At 36.7% G+C, this 21020-nt stretch overlaps 1 protein-coding gene across 1 annotated transcript in view; it reads left to right on the forward strand.

The window, feature by feature from the left end:
* The window catches only part of LUZP2 (leucine zipper protein 2), a 774279-nt gene that overhangs the window by 584169 nt on the left and 169090 nt on the right, over positions 1-21020 (forward strand). Inside the window, exon 8 of the mRNA XM_069091307.1 lies at positions 10792-10866. Within this exon, the coding sequence (XP_068947408.1) occupies positions 10792-10866 (75 nt within the window). The remainder of the gene's footprint in view (positions 1-10791; positions 10867-21020) is intronic.

Below are 21020 nucleotides of genomic sequence, written 5' to 3' on the forward strand. Positions count from 1 at the left end.
AAATACAAATTTCAAAGCAGAATTAATTACTCACATAATTTCAAAGGATCATCACTTCAAGTTCTTTTTCAATACCTTTTACCACCATGCTGCTAAAAGGAGATTGGATTTACAAAATTCACTTTAGTCAATTTCTCAGCAAAACATAAAACGGGAGATCTAAGGTAAACCTGTTCTAGTTTGCCCAGAAAATGACTTATCCTTAAATTTTATAGCTTTGTCATATGAAAATGCTTTTTCAATTGAGTACAGAACCAGATGTTATGCTAAGCTGTTCTTGTGAGATTTGGGAAATACATTGGCTCATTCCACATATACCAGTTTTGTTGAGATTGTTCTTGAGAACTTATTGAAACACGTGGGACTTTGATGGCAGAATTTAAGATCTAGAGTTTCCTCTGTGTTGCACTTCGAACACATGGTCTGCTTCTACTCACCACAAAGAGGTTGTAAGTTCAAATGTTGCTTTCTTGTATTCCCTATAGCTCTGTGCATGGATTGGCTGCTCAATAAATATTTAATTTATCTGAGCTTTTTCTCTTTATCAGCCCTAACCACAGTCACTACCACAGATTAAGACATTCTTACCAAGTTCTCCCTTTTTTTTTCTTTTCCAAAAGTTTGTTGTTATCTATTAAACTAGACCAGAATAAATAAAGGACAGGAAAGTGAGGAGGAGAGGGAAAACAACCACAATAAAAAAAAAAATAGACAGCTGGATGTTGTTAGCCAGTGGGAAATTAGCAATAAGTTATAGCAAAGAGATCTCCAGAAATATCTAAGCAGGCACCTCAAATGTGTCTTTTATAACTGATGAATTAGAACCTTCCAGTTATTCATATGCATCTAAATTACACGATGCTTCATTGGAATTTTAGATGGGAAAGATAACCATCTGCTACTAGACCCTTTCTATTTTTCATATTCATGCACCTAGAAGGTAACTTCAATATCTGCATTCCCATTTTTTAAGGCAAAGGAAGATGTACCACATATGTTTTAAATGTAGCAGATACTCTCTTTTGTCTCCTGCTGGTTATTATTTAATCATGTTGGTCAAATTATATTTTGGATGGCCACTTTATAGAACCAAGAAAAATTTCTCAGTAATATTACCCAGATCTTGTTGTGATAGATATCTCCTCTTTCCTTCCAGGCTGTCAACCAGCAACACTTATTCCTACCTTGTTCCTTTAGCTGTTTGGGGCCACAGCCAGGGTTGCACTTCACCTTACTGCCATATGGAACAGGTGCATTCTCAGGGTTCATGACACATTGGAAATGTATTCAGGAGAGCCTCCCAGTAATTAGATGAACGGTATAGACAACTGGCAGTGTTATTGACAAAAGATGCATCTGTTGCTCCTCTTAGAGACCATCCTTCTTGCCAGGACACACACCCATAGCCTGAGATGATCTATGGGCTAGGAAGGGAAGTTTGAATGCAGGAATCCTGCATGTCGACAAAGTGATTGATATGGTATGGGCTGAATAATAAGCTACTATGTATGGCAGCGAAACACCAAGGTGCAAACATGTGGCTTAGACATTTGTTTATATGTCTTTTATGAAGGTCATACACTGAATGATTTAAGTGATCTTTTGTTTTGATCAAAAATAACATTAATAATAATTATTCCAACCATTATATAATAATTATGATATAATTATATACTATTTATATAATTATAATAATCATCATAACCATTATATAATAATTATATAATATTCATATAATTATAACCATCATATAATAATTATTATAAGCATTTATATAAAGCTTCAAGTTTTGCAAAACATTTTATAAATATAATTTCCTTTGATCCTCACAACAGCTCTGGGGTATAGATTCTATTGCCTTTCTCCATCATATACATGGGGTTGGGGGTTGGGGGAAGGACTAAGTATTTATACAGTTTTCCTTATGTGCCAATCACCATGCAAAGTACTTTACAAATATGATCTCATTTGATCCTCACAATTCTCATTTGATCCTGGGGGATAGGTGCTGCTCTGATCCCTTTTTTTACTGTTGATGAAACTGAGACAGGTTAAGTGACTTGTCCAAGGTCACACAGTTAGTAAGTGGCTTAGGCAGCATTTGAACTCAGGTCTTCCTGACTGCAGGTCTATCACTTTGCTAAATCATCTAAATATACTTCTTGAGTAATCCTAGATATTCACTATGACCAAGAGAATACAATAATGAAGTGTATTTTGGAAGTTCATATAGATCAGCAATCATTCTTGGGCACTAATAATCTCCCCTTTTCTCTATTCACAGTGAGGTCTTCATTGGCTCTCACACGGAACATTTAGTTGTCTCCTAATTAGTATAATTTATATTTGTGTGTGAATGTTTGATATATCTCCATATATATCTTCCAGCCTTTTTCTTCTTCATTCTATCCTCTGTACCAGTGTGAAATTGATACCCGTGAAGGATGGGTTTGACCATGTCACTCCTCTGCTCCTAGATCTTCATCAGCTCCACATTGATTTTGGGTTCTCATACACATGATTCTGTTTGGCATTCAGATTAATACTTATTTACTTTATTACCTCTCAGATTTCCAAGTTCCAAGCTAACAAGTCTACTCCATGGTTGTCATTCATATCCCATCTCCAACACCTGTGTCTACACTGCAGAGCACCTTTTGAAATTCTTAGCTCCCTTCAAGACTCAGCTCAGATGCTTCCCCCAAATAAAGACCTTTCTTGATTCCCTTTTTAGTGTTGTTCCTTCTGATTATATATATATATATATACACACACATATATGTCTCTGTGTCTGTAAATATTCCATATATATCCATATGTCTTTATCTCCATGTAGATCTACATCTATATCTATATCTATCTATCATCTTCCCTCAGTTTAAGCTTCTTGAGGTCAAGGACTCTCTGTCTGTCTGACTTTGTCTCTCTCCATCTCTCTCTGACTTTCAGTGTTACTCTCTTTCTATCCCTCTCTGTCTCTGTCTCTTTCTGTATCTTTTTGTATGTGCATATCTCTTTTTCCCTTTCTCTCCTTCCCTCTTTGTGTGTGTGACAGGAGTAGGGTCAGGGCAGAGGGTCTTTGTTTCCATAATGCATTCAGCATATTACATGTAATAATCAATAAATGCTTGTAGAATAGCACGGCTTAAAAATTTAAAACAAAGACTAGCCTACTTAAGGGAACTTTCCCCTCTGACAAGATGTGTGCACAGTTCTGGGAATGATTAATCTCGTAACTATTTGCCTAAATCCTGCTTCCTGATATTTTTTGTGTGATAAGGTGTAATGGAAATGCAAATTTAAAGATCTTCCCTGCCCCTAGGCTAAAGTGCACCTGGAGACTGGGGTGGGAAGCTTGTTTTTCAGTAGATAATTTTTGATTGGCCAGTGGGTCAATAAGGTTGTTACATTCTCTGAGCCAGGAGAGGGCTATATAAGCCCGGATGTGTAGCTTTGTTTTGGGACTCACTTTGAGAAGTGTTCTGTGATTTGATCTGAATTATGGGAAGCCATTGTTGAGAGTCCCCCGGCTTTGAAAAACCCAGATGCTGATTTGGTATGGATGTAATGGTTGGAGAGTTTGGAAATCTGTCTACTTGATCTGTTTCTCTGACTTGATAATTCTGTCCGTGTATTCTGAAGTTCGGGGTGCTGACCATTTCCCCTGAACAAGGTAAACGATATATGTCTGACTGATTAAAGTAAGCTTGTTAACCCATTTTGAGTTGCTTTCCTTTAACAAAGCAGATCCAAGAACCTGTGGTAGCTGCAAAGCCTGAGGACGCTTGGGGTGCTTGCTGCTACATAAGGGTCTGTTGATTGTTGTGAATTTGGATTCTAGATACCCCCCCTTTCCCTGATGACTATGTTTCATGATTTTCTGTAAATTTGGAAAGGTTATAATTGACTGGTGCTCATGTTAGCCTCTAATAAAATAAAAGTGAATAATTAGAGACATGAAAAGAAGATTGCAAAGAGATGTATATGTGCATACATTATATTATCATCAAAATAATAAATTATATTAATACAATATATGAATATTGTAGTTTCTTTTATTTATTATTTTATAATATTTATAATTTATAATATAATATATTAATTTATAATAATATATTATTTTATTTATTATTTATTATACAATATAGTACTATTGTATAATAATAATAGCAATGATGGCATTCTCCTTATACTTTTTTTTCTCATGCCACATTTTGATGTCTGAGTATAACATAATGAAACAAAGCTCTTAAGATGTCATCTATTGTATGTCTAAAATGTAAAGCTTCACATTATGAGTGGACTGAGTATGTTGAGGACAGACAACTTAGATTGAAATCCTGCTGGGAGACGAGAAGCAAGTCACTCACTTTATCTATGCCATAGTGTTCCCATCCGTAAAGTGGAGTAATAATGCATCCAGTACTCATGTGATCAATGTTGAGACTGAAATGAGACATGTATGTGAATGATTTTGTACACATTAATGATTATAAAATCTAGTTATTATAATTATTTTTAATTATCTAGGGCTAAGAGCTGAAGTTGAGGGAAAAATGGGAGAGTAACAAAAATATAAGACACTTCTCAATTTCAGAAGGCTTATGATATAAATGGAGAGGTGAGACAGACACACATTAAACAGTTTACAATTCCAAACCGTAAGTGATTGAATGCCGGAATGAGTGGTCCATACAATAATATATTCTGGGGTCCTGGGGTCCTGGGGAGGAAGTCAGCTGTGGGCTGGAGGGCTAAGTATTAGTCATATCTGCCAGATTCCTAAGAAGAGACAATTTGCAAACCTTTATAGCATAGTACTTCAGATCCTAATGACCACTGAGTCATACTTCTACTACTATTCTACAACCCAACAGCCATGCCTTAGATTCATTTTGTTTACCCCTGTAGTGTTGTTCAATACCCATGCTAAGAACAGAATTGGATTTCTGCCTTAGTGGACTGCCCAGTGTTAAAAGTGGCAGGTCTCTAGTGCTTAAGTTTTTCTATGAAAGGTGAAGAATGGAAGGACTTTTTCCTTCATATTCTACACTTTGGGGAAAAGGTGTTTCCTTGGGGACAAAGCAGCCTGATGGGAAGAAATTATGCTTGGACTTCTTGTGATATGACATCATTTACAGATGATACTATTTCTTTTTTTTCACTTTTAGTTATGTTACTGTTGATTATTTTACAATATATTCCAAATAAAAATGAAAGACAGAAAGAAAAAAAGAAATCCTTGCAGATACCTTAACTGTTCTACAAGATCTGCAACACAGGCAATGTGTTTGAATTTAAATTTGAATTTAAACATACAAATGTCAAAACTGTAATACCTACTTGTACTGAACCATTCCTATCAAAGGAATGTCATTACTTAACAAGTAGATATAACGCAAAATAAAATGCAAAAAGTTGTAAATACAGAAAAAATAAGCTTGGAATTCATGGCTACAGAAAGGATGATTAAAAAAAACACATCTGGTATTGTAACATTCTAGGCAGCAAGTTAGATTACATATTTAAAACACTGCATCCTGGGGAGGGGCGGAGCCAAGATGGCGGAGTAGAAGCAGGACCTATGAATATGAATACATATGTGAATGTGTCTATATATGTTTACAGGTATACATAGATAGCAGGCACAGGACCAATTTAACAGGAAGGGATGATACTTAAAAGGTGAAATTAAGAGGTGAGAGAGGAATATAATGAGAGGAGATGGGGAGAGACAGAATGGGGTAAACTATCTCATATAGAAGAGGCAAGGGAAAATGGTTACAATGGGGGGGGGGGAAGAATAGAAGGCAAAAGGGAATGGGTCAACCTTATTCCCATTGAATTTGGCTTGAGGATGGAATGAAATACACACTAGGTAGCTCACCCTACAGGAGAGTAGGGGGGGGGAAAGGGATGAGAGGGGGGATGATGGAATGGAGGGCAGGCTGGGGGGGAGGGAAGTTGGAAGCACCCACTCTTGAAAAGGGACGGGATCAAAGTAGAGAATAGAACAAGTGGGAGGTGGGATAGGAGGGAGGGAAATAAAGTCAGTCTTTTACAATATATCGACTATGTCATTGTTTTGCATTAGCCACACATGTACAACCTATACTGAACTGCTTATCTTCCCAGTAAGCGTGGGTGACAAGGGAGGAAGGGAATGAATCTGGAATTCAAAGTTTTAAAATCAAATATTCAATATATATGTGTGTGTGTGTGTGTGTGTATACTATTATCAATACTATTTTACATGTAATTGGGAAATAAGATATATAGGCACTGGGGCATAGAGATCCACTGGAAAAGTCGAAAGGGGTATGGGAGAAAATATGGTAGAGAGCAGATTGGAAGGGGGGATATCCTGTGGGACTGCTATTTTGGGGCGATGGGTAGGAGAAAAACGGGGAGAAAATTTGTAACTCAAAATCTGGCAGAAATGAATGATGTAAATCAGAAGTTAATAAAGCATTTGAAAAAAAAATAAAGCAATACATGCTCCTGAAAGCTTGTATTTTCAGCCTGTGCATGTCACCTTAATCAAAGACTAGATACACTAAAAAAAAACCACCCCAGAAGCAGCTAGTCTACAAACATGTTCCTCATTACTCCAGAAAGCCACAATTCAAATGCATGAATTGAAGACTTTTATTAGTGGTATAAATTTCACAATAATTTTCCTCTCATAATGCTGAATATTTTTTCTAATTGTTAGAGGTGAGTTGGAGGAACAAGGCTTCTAATTTAACTTTTCACTGTAGTTGCAAATAATAAGAAATGTGAACTGTGCCAGAAAGAGAGCATCTTCCAAACCACTTCATGTTGCCTTTTTTTTATGGCAAGAGGGTTAAAGTTTCGATGACACAATTCTGAAGAATATAGGATCATAGATTAGGAACTGGTTAGGAACACCCTGGCTCTCTTCCCTTCTTCCTATATCCCCTCTTCTTATTTGTCACCCCTTTTCTTTTTAGGGTTTTGTTTATTTGTTCTTTCTCCTCTTTTTTTTCTCTCCATCAAATAGATTCATCTTTCTTCTCCTTCCCATGAGCTAGTCCTGCTTATTTTGATTTTTGTTTTTATATGTCATGTTCCTCTTGGCTTGTTTCTATGTCTTCTGTCTTCAAGATCCTTTTGTTTCCCTTGCCTCATGAGCATGTTTTCTTTTAATGTTTTTGGTTTTTGCTTTTCTTCTTCTTCTAGGTTGTCCTTCACTACTGTGAATTTACATTCCCAATCTATTGTTCTCTCTTTTGTTTCTTTAGTGAGGTTTGACATAGTAAATCCAAGTCTATTCTGCTCATTTTTCTTCTGTTTATAACATAAGTTGCATACTTACAATTCTCATTTCTCTTTTAAAATACTTAGGCACAGCATGTTGTGGTTCCATGTTTTCTTCAAAATTCCAAAAGGTCCCTTGTCATACCAAGTTTTGAATTATTGTCCTTCGTTTTGAAGTATTTATTCATAGTTGCCTGAATTAATGTACTACATCTGGGGCCCATATTTCCCTTTATTATTGTTTTTCTGTTGATTTATCTGATTGTATTCAAGATCTTTGAGATATCTTCTTCTTGGATTCTTTAGTATTTTCAGTCATTCCCATTCCCTCCTTATTTTCCTTATCGCTCATTTTTGCCTCCTTTCCCTCCTTGGAGCCTGGATCTCAAATTATCTCAGACTTCTCTCACACTGGGCAATTCATGGATCACCAGACTAAGTCTCTGCCTCAGCTGATTTTCAGGTGGTCAAACTGCTCCTAGCTATATGCCGTGCTTTTTTCCTTCAGGATTGATAGAATATCATGTTGTCCTGAACTGGCGACCTCTCCTATTCTTGCTCTCCTTTAATCCTTGTGTCTGGCAACGACAGTTCAGAGCTCGCTTTGTGTAGAACTGCAGTTTAGAACTTTGCAGCTCTGGTAATTCTGGCTTGCAGGCCCCAGCAGTCTTTTGCTCCCAGATGGCCAAGCTTACTGTCTAGGCCCAAGCCTTGAACTAAGATTTCTATGACAATGGAAAGAGGAAAGGGGAATTAGGGATTGGATTTTAACATAAACCTGTGTTGTTTCCTTGCATCTATGGGTACAGGCTTGCTGATGCTATTGTGGGTGGTGACAGAGGGACCTGAGTGACCTCAGGGTGGTGGACATCAGTTTTCTTTTTATTTTGTTTTCATGTGACCTTTAATAAATCAGTCTATCAAAAAGTATATATAAGCTATGAATAATGTAATAAGTGCTACAATTGAAGACCTTGCCTCCAGTAAACTTACTTTTCCCTTAATTTCTCTAGCCTATATAATATCTAAATACCTTTTAGATGTTATACCCTATAATTTTAAGTAAGACTTTATATTGGAGCATCATTTTGAGATGGATTTTGAAAGAAATATAGCTTGGCACTTGTTATAATTGGTAAAGACAGGAGCAATATTAGCAGAAGCACAATGGGGAGAGAGAGAGAGAGAGAGAGAGAGAGAGAGAATAGATAAATATTAAAGCACAGAGGAATCATTTATAGGTTAAAATCAAATACTGGAAAGGACTTGACACTGCCATGGAAGTTAGCCATTCAGGTTCAGTAAAGCACTTGGTGTCTGATCATCCAGAAAACTCTTCACCCCAACCTAATTAAGTGAATATTTTAACACAGCAAACTATTTTCCATTCAGTTTTGACTGATTTTCAAAGAGCAGTATAGTTTTGTATTTTTTCTTTATCTCTGGATACTTTTGCAGGATGATAGAAGGAGATAAGGGGAACAAGTGCTTATTAAACGCCTATTCCTTGCTAGGCACTGTGCCAAGTAATTTACAAATATTATCTCCATTGATCCTTACCTCTTACTTGGACTGCTGTGATTGGTACCATGTGACTTGTTCAGTCTTTCTGTCCCCTTCGGATCCATCTGTCACAATACTTCTAAACTCTTTTTGTGGTAGAAAGGTCTAGTTGCACTCTCTGTTCTTCAACTGATGGTTTATCTTCTTATTCAATGTATCTACACCTTAGTAATACTGTTTCTTTAAAACTTTATTCCACACTTTTCCCTTTGACAATTCTATGTTCCAGCCAAATCATTGTTTTTAAAGTATTTGAAAGGCTGTCCTATGGAAGAAGAATCCCAACTCTAAGTTTAGAACTTAAGAGTATTTTAGAGACCCTCATTGTCAAAAAATACTCATTTTATAGGTTAGTTAATTGAGGCACAGTTTAAGTCACTAAACTTGAGTCACATTAGTAAATGAAAGAAAAGAAAGAAGTGAGCTCCCATCTTTCTAACCCCAAGCCCACTATTTAACTCTTCTACAAAAAAATCAAAGGATGTTTTTTGTTAGTTTGTGTTTGCTTTTGTTTTTTTTTTTAATGTAGCCCTAAAGAAAGAACTAGAGCCTATGTTATTGCATCCCTAAACAATTAGAGCTTTTTAAACATGGAATGGGCTATATCAAGACATAGGGGACACCCTTCAGTGGAACTCTTCAAGAAGAAATGTAATGATTGCTTGCCAGGTATGCAAAGGATAATAGGGGCAGCTAGGTGGTACAGTGCATAGAGCACAGGCCCTGGATTCAAATCCAGACTCATATTTACTAGCTATGTGACTCTGGCCAAGTCACTTAACCTTGATTGCCTCAAAAACAAAGTTGGAACAACAATAGCTAGCTTTCCTGTATTATTGTTGCAAGGTTTAGCAAATGCTGAATAATATCTCATTTAATGCTCATAACAACCATAGGAGATGTAAATTCTATTGTTATCCCTTTTGTTGTTGTCTTCAATTGTTTTAGTCCTGTCTTAATGACCCCATTTGGTGTTTTCTTGGCGATGGTTTGCCATTTCCTTTTCTAGCTCATTTTACAGATGAGGAAAATGAGACAAACAGGCTTAAGTGAGTTGCCCAGGGTCACACAACTAGTAAGTATATGAAGCTGGATTTGATCTCAGGTCTTCCTGACTCCAGATCCAGGACTCTATCCACTGTACCATCTAGTTACCTCTAATAAAAATTGCTTATTGACTATGAGTTGTCCCCGTGTTTAAGGACCTTTCAATTTTTATTTCTGTGGTTCTCTAATTCCCTTTTAGCACTGCCTATCCCCCCAAAACAACAACAGCAAAAACATACCCACTGTATGCAATATATGTACCATTCTGGCCTTTATTCATGCTTCTTCCTAATACCTAAGGATGCCCACTTTGCTTTCCGCTTATTGTCTCTCCTGCCTGTCCTCTATTTCCCAACTTAAATGCCACTTCTTCAAAAATTCCACAGCTAGGAGTGATTTCTCCTTCATTTGATTTCCTGGCATATCATATTCTTCTTATTCTCTTAAACATATTTCAAATAATGTTATAGTTACCTGTGTAACTCTTTTATTTCCCTCTAAGAGAGTACTCTGTGGAGCTTAGAACTCTCCAGATATGAGACAGTCAGTATAGTGGAAAACTCCCGAGTCCCAGGACCTAGGTTCAAATTGACCTCCAAAAGTTATGACTTCTGTGAACTTGGACAAACCTTCACACACCTCAGTTTCCTCATATGCAAAATTAAGTGTTTTGACTACATGGTTTCTGGGCTTCCTTCCTGCTCTAAATCTCATGTGTATTATTATTGAAAGGTCCCTCAGTTCTAAGACTGCAGTATTAATTTGCATATCTCCAGAGCCTAGCACAAGGTATTATATATAGTAAGTTGTTAACAAGTCTTTGTATGATTGATTTGAAGGGGAGAAACATGTAAGCTGGTAGAAAAGGTGATTAAGTGTATATCTACGTTTATTCCACAGGCACAACAGCTAACAGATTTGGAGCAAAAACTAGCAGTGGCTAAAGATGAGTTGGAGAAAGCAGCTCTTGACAAGGTAAGCTTTTTCTGAGGTCAGATTTATGATATATGGATATACAATTTTCCTTGTTTATTGGAAACATTCGCTCATCCTTTCTTTTGCTGATTTACTTATGTAATTCTGCTTGTTGTACTCCCATGATGCCTACAGAACTTATGAGGAAAAGATAACCCCGTAGGGTCCAACCTATTTAAAAAATATATTATTTATCAACATTTAGCATTTATTAAAAAAAATTAGTTCCAAACTATCTCCCTTCTGCACTGCTCCCAGTCCTGGAAAAAGCACAAAGGAAATATGATATCAATTATACATGTGAAGTTATCAAAACATATTTTTGTATTATCCATGTTGCATAAAAGCATACATACAAAAAACAAAGACAAATAAATTAAATTGAAAATTATACTTAAATATGTATATATACACAGAAATATGTATACCTATACATATATCTATATCTATCTATACATGCATGCATGCATATATGTGTATATGTGTGTATGCATGTTTATCAGTTCTCTCTCTGATGGTAATAGCATTTTTCTTTATGAATCCTTTAGAATTGTCTTGGACCACTGTATTGATCAGAGTAGCTACAGCTAAGTCTTTCACAGTTGATCATCATACAATATTTCTGTTACTGTCTACAGTGTTCTCCTGCTTCTCCTCACTCCACTTAGCATCAACTCATATAAGTTTTCCCATATTTTTTTCTGAAACCACTCCTCTCAGCATTCCTTACAGCACAGTATGATTCTGTCACAACTATATACCACAACTCATTCAGCCATCCCCCAGTTGACAGGGAGCCCTTCAATTACCAATTCTTGGAAATTGTCACTACAAAAAAAGCTGATATAAATACTTTTTTTTTTTTTAAAAGCTATCAGGGTTAAGTAACTTGCTCAAGGTTACACAGCTAGTTATTTCTGGATGTGGTGCTGAGTATCTGAGCCCAGATTTGATCCAGGTCATCCCGACACTGGAGCCGGTGCTCTTACTCACTGAGCCACCTGGTCTCCCCTTGATATAAATACTTTGTATGGGGCGGCCAGGTAGCACAGTGAGTAAGAGCACCGGCTCCAGTGTTGGGATGACCTGGGGATCGAATCTGGGCTCAGACACTTAGCACCCACCCAGAAACACCTGGCCGTGTAACCTTGAGCAAGTTACTTAACCCCAATTGCTTAAAAAATACTTCTGTACAAATAGTCTCTCTTCTCTTTTCTTTGCTCTCTTTATAATACAGACTTAGTAGGGATATTGCTTGGTCAAAGGGTATGCAAAGTTTTACAATCCTTTGAATATAGTTCTAAGTTGTTCTCCAGAATGGTTGAAGCACTTTTCAACTCCACCAATAGTACATTAGTGTCAAATCTTTTCCACATTCCAACCAGCATTTGTCATTTTCCTTTTCTACCATATTAACCAAGCTGTTAGATGATACATCAGAGGAGTTTTTTATTTGAATTTCTTCTGATCAATAGTGATTTAGAGGATTTTTCACATGAATATAGATAGCTTTGATTTCTACTTCTGAAAACTGCATGCTCATATCCTTTAACAATCAATTAGTTGGGGGTGGTACTTTTTAAAATTTAGGTGTTTCCTGCATTTTTGATAAATCCTTTATCAGAGAAACTTGCTATAAACTTTCCACCCCAGTTTCCTGCTTTCTTTCTAACTTTGGTCACACTGTTTTGTGCAAAAGCTTTCTAATTTGAAGTGATCAATACTATCCATTTCACTTTCTATGATCCTCTCTGTCTTTAGTTTGGTCATATATTGTTCCTCTATCCATATTCCATGCTCACCTAATGTTCATATGATATCACTCTTCATGTATAAATCATGTGCCCATTTTGACCTTATCTTGGCATATGGTGTAAGATCATGGTCTATATTAATCCATTTAAAAATATATTTGACAATAGGTAAGTTGACCTGGAATTGAGGCTTGACAAATTCCCAACACCGTTTCCCCACAGTTGATTGAAGTCTTTGCTCAGTATTGCCATGAATAAACATATTCTAAAATACCCACAAAACTAGCCCCTATTAATGCTTTCCAAAATAATTAGGAAGACAAACAAGAAAATTGTTGATGGTTTTCATCTGGGGAGCTTCCTGTCAGAGGGTAATGCACAGGGATTACCAAAATAAGAGAGACTGATTCTTGATTCTGCCATAGAGATTTCTCTATATCAATAGGAAGGAACTTTAACAGCTACGTCTTTCTCATCTTCTTACTTGATTCAGATATTTAAAGCTTGTCTTAAGGTTATATCCAAGCTGGCCATTAAGGAGGACAAATAATATGGTAAATATATTTGAGTTCATATTTTATTACAACTGGTTGATGTAACTGGGTTGTTGAATCTGGACATAGGGCAAACATAGGAAGGCATTATACTTGTCTTCCCATGTTTGAAAAAATGCCACATGGAAGGCCAAATGAAATAATGTGAAGTCCTTTATAAATCATAAAGTATTATAGAGATATTAGTTAGGGTGATGCCAGTGATGATGATTGGGGAGTAATTAAACTTGTTTTGCTAATTGCCAGAGGCCTGACCTAGGATTGATTAACCTATTAATTTAGGTTAATTAAATTAATTTTAATTTAATTCTCTCCATATGAAACAACACTCTATCCATTTATCTCACACTATTACTTGAGGGCATAGGAAAGTTAAGAGATCTAAGATGACCTAAGGAATCATGTGATTCAATCCACTCAGCTTGTCTTGCATATACAGCTCATTCCCATCATTTGCAGAAGTTATTTCTATAAAGTCACCACAAAGTAATAATTAGGACAGCTAGGTGGTATAGTTTATAGAGCAGTACACCTGGAGTCAGAAAGACCTGATTTCAAATGTGGCTTCAGATACTTCCTAGCTGTGTGACCTTGGACAAATCACTTAACCCGATTTGCCTAACTTTCCTCATCTGTAAAATGAGCTGTAGAAGGAAATGGCAATCTGCTCTAGTATCTTTGCACAGAAAACCCCAAAAGGGGTCATGAAGAGATAGACACAATTTTCGTTATTCATAATAGCTATGTTCTATAAGGTCAACACAAAAACTAATTACTAAATACTGAACTATTGGTCCTATGGAAATATGGGGTTAGGTTTTATGGAGCTCTGATCACAGCATTTACTTTAACATTTTCTATAGTAGCCTCAAGTACAGAAGGACACATTTCCTTTTCCTTATCCTGGATATACCATATTGTTGATTCACTAACATTGAACTCATAACCAACACCACTATAACTCATGTCTAAGCAAAGCTTAGCTAATACATTCATCTCCATAAGGCATCTCAGCACTTTCTTGCACTGAAGAATGCTAGATAGGACTTTAGCATTATGCTTTGGGCTCTTTCGAAACAGTTAAATCATCAACAAAAGGCATAAAAATGAGAGAAATGTGGCACTAAATAGACCTTGAAAAGGACTCTTATTTGATGTATGAAAGCTGAAGCAAGAAGGCTAAGTGTTACCTTGTTCAACCGTAGTTGGCAACGTGCCTGTCAGGCAGCTCTAATTTCTCACTGCCTTTTACTTGTCATCTGGTGACTGTGAAATTGTGGCAAACATTGATTTTGGAGTTATAGAGAAATTTTAGCAAGTATATGGAATATTAAAATAATGAGATTTATAGTACTAAGTGTGTATGTATATATCTATACATCTGTAACCATATATACATATGTATATATCTATATTTGTTTGCATGTTTTCTCTCCCCTATTAGACTGTAAGCTGTTTGAAAGTAAGAAATTTCAGGAATGGGAGGGGCCTATCAACTAACTGAGCCCAAGAGATATTAAGTCCTTTACCCAAGGTCATACTACAAACCCAGTATTTTTATAGTAAAAAATTGGAAATGAGGTGTGGCTAGGTGGCACAGTGAATAGAGCACCGGCCCTGGAGGCAGGAGGACCTGAGTTCAAATCCAGCCTCTGACACTTAACACTTACTAGCCATGTGACCTTGAGCAAGTCACTTAACCCCAAATACCCAATTCTGAGTGCTAATAGAGGAATAATACTATTACTAAACAAGACTGAAGAGATGAGGAGTAGTATAAGTTGAGGTCCAGCAAAATATAAGATCTTTTAGGGCAGGAACCTTTTTGTTGGTGGTGGTTTTTTTTTTTGTTGGCTGGTTGGTTTTTAATTTATTTCTTTTCTTTCTATATTCATAGCACTTAGCACAGTGTTTGACATGTTAGACACATAGTAAGTACTTAATAAATGATTGTTGATGAATTTTCTATCCAATTTCTTTCTTCATACTTTAATATAATGATAAAGTGGGCCCAGCTCCAGACTCCCCAGCCTGAAATATTTGTCTCAGGTTTGGACATTTTTTTAAACATCCTTCTTAATCATGTTGTAAAGAAGAATTAGAAACAAGGAGAAAGAACCACAAAAGAAGAAACAAAAGCAAAAACCAAAAAAAAGAAGGAAAGAAAGAAAGGAAGGAAGAAAGAAAGAAAGAAAGAAAGAAAGGAACGAAGAAAGAAAGAAAGAAAGAAAAAGAAAGAAAGAAAAGAAACAATATACTTTGATCTACATTCATACACCATAGTTCTTTCTCTAGGTGTGGATAGCATTTTCCATCATGAGTTTTTTGGAATTGAGTTTTGGACATTTCTTAATGTTACTATGCCCATAGATAATCTTATTGTCTTCACCATATATCAGACAAAATTAATGTCATGACTGGGGTCAAATGGCAGAATCAATGATAAAGTAAAGTTGAATGTGGAAAATTGAGTAAATTTTTAGCAGATCTGTAGCTAGACTAGTGCTTTGACTTGGGAGACTTTAAGAAAATTTTCTTTAATTATTGGAAATAGCCTTCAGTGAGAGACTTCCTTCTGTTGTCCGTTAATCATTTCAACAACCTCATCCTTGTATGATGAATATGCTAAAGGATAATGAAAATAACAGTACTTTATCCAGCTCTTTGCCCCTAATTTTGTGACTATTTCTTCAAATAGAAAACAGATTATCCTTTCACAGATCCTTGATGAGCCTGCCAGTCATATTTTTTGTTGTTCAGTTATTTTTAATCATTTCTGAATCTTTATGACACCATTTGTGGTTTTCTTGGAAGAGATCCTGGAATCCTTCGCCAGCTCATTTTACAGGTGAGGAAACAGAGGCAAGGAGGGTTAAATTTGTCTTGCCCAGGGTCACATGGCTAGGTCAGATTTGAACTCAGGAAGATGAATCTTTCAGATTGTAGATCCAGTGCTCTATTCACTGTGGCACCACCTTCTTACCCAGCTAAATTTGAAACACAGGTCTAAAGCTGACCAGATGATGCAAATACAGACAGTATTGCTATTGATATTATTCCCATGTCATATCTTTGGACACATATACTCATGCATGAGTAAAGGAGAAAGGAAGGGGATAAGCATTTATGTAGTTCCTATCTACTTCTATGCTAAACACTTCACAAATACTAGTTATTGATAATATTTAGTTAACTAATAATCAATAATAGCAAATGAGATTTAGCAATATTATCGAATATGAACCTCTGAAAAACCCTGGAACATGCAGTTATTATCTACTTTTTACAACTAAGGAAACTTAGGGAGATAGAGGTTACATGTTTTGTCTAGGTATAGAAAACTAGTAAATATCCATAAGCACATTTGAATTCAGTTCTACCTGCCTCCACACTGGGAGCACTGTGCACTATGGCGCCACCTAGCGGCCCCTGCTGTTCTAAGTAAGCAGTGAATACCTTAGTCCTTGGGTTTCCCAGAATAAGATCCTGTAAGTCATCAGGATACTATTGGTGATCATTGGGTCACATTTGTTTTACTGTGAGTTTCCAGTCAATGTGCTTATTTACTGGATTCTGCCACAGTCTAATTCTTTTAAATCAGAGACTGATTTCAAGTACAAAGAAGACTGCCTCTGAAATGGGGAGATAACCAAACTCCAAGGTGTTATTTGTAGCACTAAGCTGGCTTCAGTGATGCAGATGTAATGTAAAGAGATTGTTGTGGTCTCTAGAATATACTTTGTACCACCTCTTACATAAGACCCTTCCTTCCCCTTGTTGTTAGATATCTTCCCATATATATATATATATACACACATATGGTTATATGGGTATGTATATATGTTGTATACACACATATATATATATATACATATACACATGTACATGCATATCTATATCTACATATCATGTTTATTTATCTGTGTACATATCATTTGCTTATTGAAGACTATGTGCTCATTGAGGTCAGGGAGGTCCCCTGTGACCAAAAAAAGCACCTTGTCCTAGTAGGCATTTAGTAAAGGTTCAGAAGTTTGAATTAAGTGGCAGAGTTTTAGCTCTGTCCCTTTAATTAGCTATGGGACTTTGGGAAAATTGTAGATTTTTTTTTTAGGCAGAGAGGACTTTAGCAACATCAGCATCCTCCTTGTCCTAGTCCTTACATAATGGTTTACATTATAAAGCACTTTACTTAAATCATACTCAAAACAGTCTTGCAAGATAGGCAAGATGGGATTTATTTTCTCCATTTTATAAGATGAAGAAACAGAGCCTCCAATGGAGTGAGTGCCTTGTTCAAGTGGAAAAGATTTGAGGCCAGGTCATAGCATGTAATAACATTTGTAAAGCATTTAGAAAAACTTATTAACTTCCTTCCCCTCTCTTTCTAGCATCATATATTTAGAGCTGGAGGAAACCTTAGAAGTCATTGAGTCTAACCATCTCACATTATAGATAAGACAACTGAGGCCAAAAGGTGTAAGTGATTTACACACTGCCATTCAGAGAATAAGTACCTGAGGCAAGATTCAAATTCAAGTCTTCCTGTATCTAGGCCCTGTGTTCTCTCTGTTTAATTGTACTGACAACAAGCCCCATGTTCTTTCCATGATATTCTAGCTAGCCCATGAGAATACATCATAATATTTCAACAAACACTATTCCAACCTCTACCTGAAGCCGGTCACTAATATTTAGAATGTCTGTCTCAGTTTCCACATATGTATAAAGGGTGAGAATGGTGTCTGTATTGAACAATTGCCAAGACTTCTGTGAAACTTAAGGAGTGAGTATATGTTGAAGTGGTTTGTAATTCGTCAAGTGTTACAATACTATAAGGGATTTTTTAATTGTTGTCACTAATATGCACATAATATAGGTTTGACCCTGATACCTCATCTTGGACTTGCTGTAAATAACAAGTGTTCTTAACCTGTTTAGTTTCATGGGTAACTTTGGTCAATGGGTGAGGACCATGAGCCCTTTAGCAGAGCAATAAAATGAATTGCATATAATGAATAGGATCACAGAGGAAACAATGTATATGGATACACAGTGATCAAAATGTTTTTTTAAAAAATCATGGCCCCCAGGTTAATATCCCCTTCCTTGAACACATTGCTCTCCAGCTTCTTTAAAGGGATGAAGAAGAAATGGAATAGAATATGCAGGTAAGCACAAGGTCAGTGGATTTCTGGCATTTTTGACAACCAGTCTTTAGTGCAGACATTACATTCGTCTTCTTGGCTCCTTCTCCTCCCCTGCCTTTCGCCACTCATTTCTCTCCCTTTATTTCTGTACTGGCCTCACGTCAATTATCAAGTAATCACTTTCTCTTCTCTCTCACTACAATTATAGTATATCACCTAGGCATTCCCTGTCCAAACAGTGCCATGATCCAGACTTTGCTGAGGGAAGCTTTTGATTCTCCCAGTAAAGTTTCCTTGTTCTGTGTCCCATTTTTTTCCAGGTCCTGTTCTCTATTGGGGCTCTTAGTATCATATTTAGCTAAGCTGATCCAGTAATACCCATTAATGCATTATTATGGATTAGTTTACTATTCATCCACTCTAACAGCTGAATGTCACTCACTCAATAAATGTTTATTAACAACTCAGTATGCTAAGCCCTAGGTATAAAAACATTTGAAAAACTGTCCATGCTCTCCAGGAGCTCACAGTATAATGGAGAAGACATTATAGACATGTGTGTGTGTGTGTATAAAACATATAGAAAAGAAAATACAGTTGTAAGGTCATTGCAGAGGAAAGGCACTAGCCTTAAGGCAAACAGGGAAAGGTTACTTTTTTTACTCATTTTGTAGGGGGAAAGGCAGGGCAATTGGAGTTAATTGACTTGCCCAAGGTTACACAGCTAGTAAGTGTTAAGTGCTTGAGGCAGGATTTGAACTCAGGTCCTCCTGATTCCAAGGCTGGTGCTCTATTTACTGTGCCACCTAGCCATCCCAGGAAAGGTTTCTTATGGCAGGTAGAATTTTAGCTGAGACTTGAAGGAATCAGGAGGTAGATGTGAGGAGGAAGAGAATTTAAGACTTGGAGACTAAGTGCAAATGCACAGGGGAAGGAGATGAAAATCGGACCACTTTATTCAAGGAATAAATAGGCCAGTGCCACTGGATTTTATATTATGTGAAAGAATAAGTTGTAAGAAGACAGGAAAGATAGGAATGTTAATACCATCTCTCTGCCAGAAGAAATAAGGACATTTAATTTATTATTTCCTTGAAAATAATGTGGTTTTTAACAAGGTCAAATGAAAAGGCAAATGGAATGACTTTTGCGATCTGAATTTCAGGCACTGGAATAGACAAATGAATAATCTTGATTTTGTGGCATCATCCCTCAAATCTCACTGCCTAGACAAACTCATAAAACCACAAAATCTCAGGGCTAGATGGGACTTGTTCAATGTTCCGTCCAATGCAGCAAACCTTCCCTGGCTATAATTCAGAAATGGAAGTGTTCAGCAGATATCATCCAGACCAAACCCCTTTTATCATGAGGCCTAGTTAAGAGAAAGAGGTAATGAATTAGACAGGATGACAAAACCTAGGACATAGGAGATAAGAAATAATTTACAATTTATATTAAATAGGAAATAATGTAAACTTAAGTGATGACCTGTGTGATTAGAGGTACCATGGCATAGTGGGTACAAGTCAGAGTCAATAAATGTAGGCTCATGTTCTTCCTATTATGCTTGCTGACTGGATGACTTCTCACAAGGATGATAAAATCCATAAGAGTTCCCATTCTCTATTGGAACACAAAAGTTTACTACTTGATGAACCAGTGGAGTGGATAGTGTTCTGGCTCTGAAATCAGAGTTCGGACATGACCCTCAGTCAGTGCTTTGCTGGTAAATGCTTAAAATAAACAATATGTATGCGTTACATGCCTTTAGATTTAATCTTTTTGATTAACATTTTATCCATGACCTTCTTAAGTGGAGACAATCAACAGAAGAATCAATCAAGCCCTGATTTGTAGAGGTTTACCAATTTCCAAGGTGTAAATGTTCTTACTGAAGATTTAGCGATTAATTCTCAAGTTCTTCTGAATTTCCTTCTACACAGCCCTGCCCTTCGTGGCTTATTAACTCTATATCCTTAGACAACTTGTTTAACTTCTCTGGTCCTGTCTTTGCTTTCCTTTCATGTAAAAGAAAAGGGATGGAATCATTGAGGCATTTGGGGTCCCTTCCAACTCTAATCTGTAATCTGATGCATATACTTTAAAAAATAACAGGTCTACAATGAAAACAATAAAACACACACACACATACATATAGTTGTCTTTGAGCTCAAGAAAGTGAAGGATCAACAATGGCTGGAGGAATCAGAGAAAGCTTTCTGGAGGTGGTAGTACTTTAGTCGGGTTCAAGAGAATAAGTCCCAGATGGGTAGTGGAGAGAATGAATGCTATTCCAGGGAAGTGGGACAGCCTGCCCCAAAAACACAGGGTATAGAAGTAAGGAGGTAGGTAGGTGGCACAGTGGATAGAATGTTATGTCTGGAGTGAAATGAGTTCAATCTGGCCTCAGATACTTCCTAGCTGTGTGTCCTTTGCAAGTTATTTAATCCTGTTTGCCTCAGTTTCATCAGTTCTAAAATGAACTGGAGAAGGAAATGGCAAAGCCCTCCAGTATCTTTGCCAAGAAAACTCTAAATATGGTCGTCAAGAGTTGGACAAGACTGCAGGGACTGAACACACATATACATGCATAAAGGCAGGGAGGAGACTTGGCCCCAGTCACCTTACCCATGAGCCCCTTGATATGAACTGTCCCTCCCCCTCTCTTTCCATTCTGGTTTCTCTCGAATTTA

Source organism: Petaurus breviceps, unplaced genomic scaffold (genome assembly GCF_028583685.1).
Source record: "Petaurus breviceps papuanus isolate PSGF00001 unplaced genomic scaffold, PetGlider_PUasm1.0 188, whole genome shotgun sequence".
NCBI lineage: Eukaryota > Metazoa > Chordata > Mammalia > Diprotodontia > Petauridae > Petaurus > Petaurus breviceps.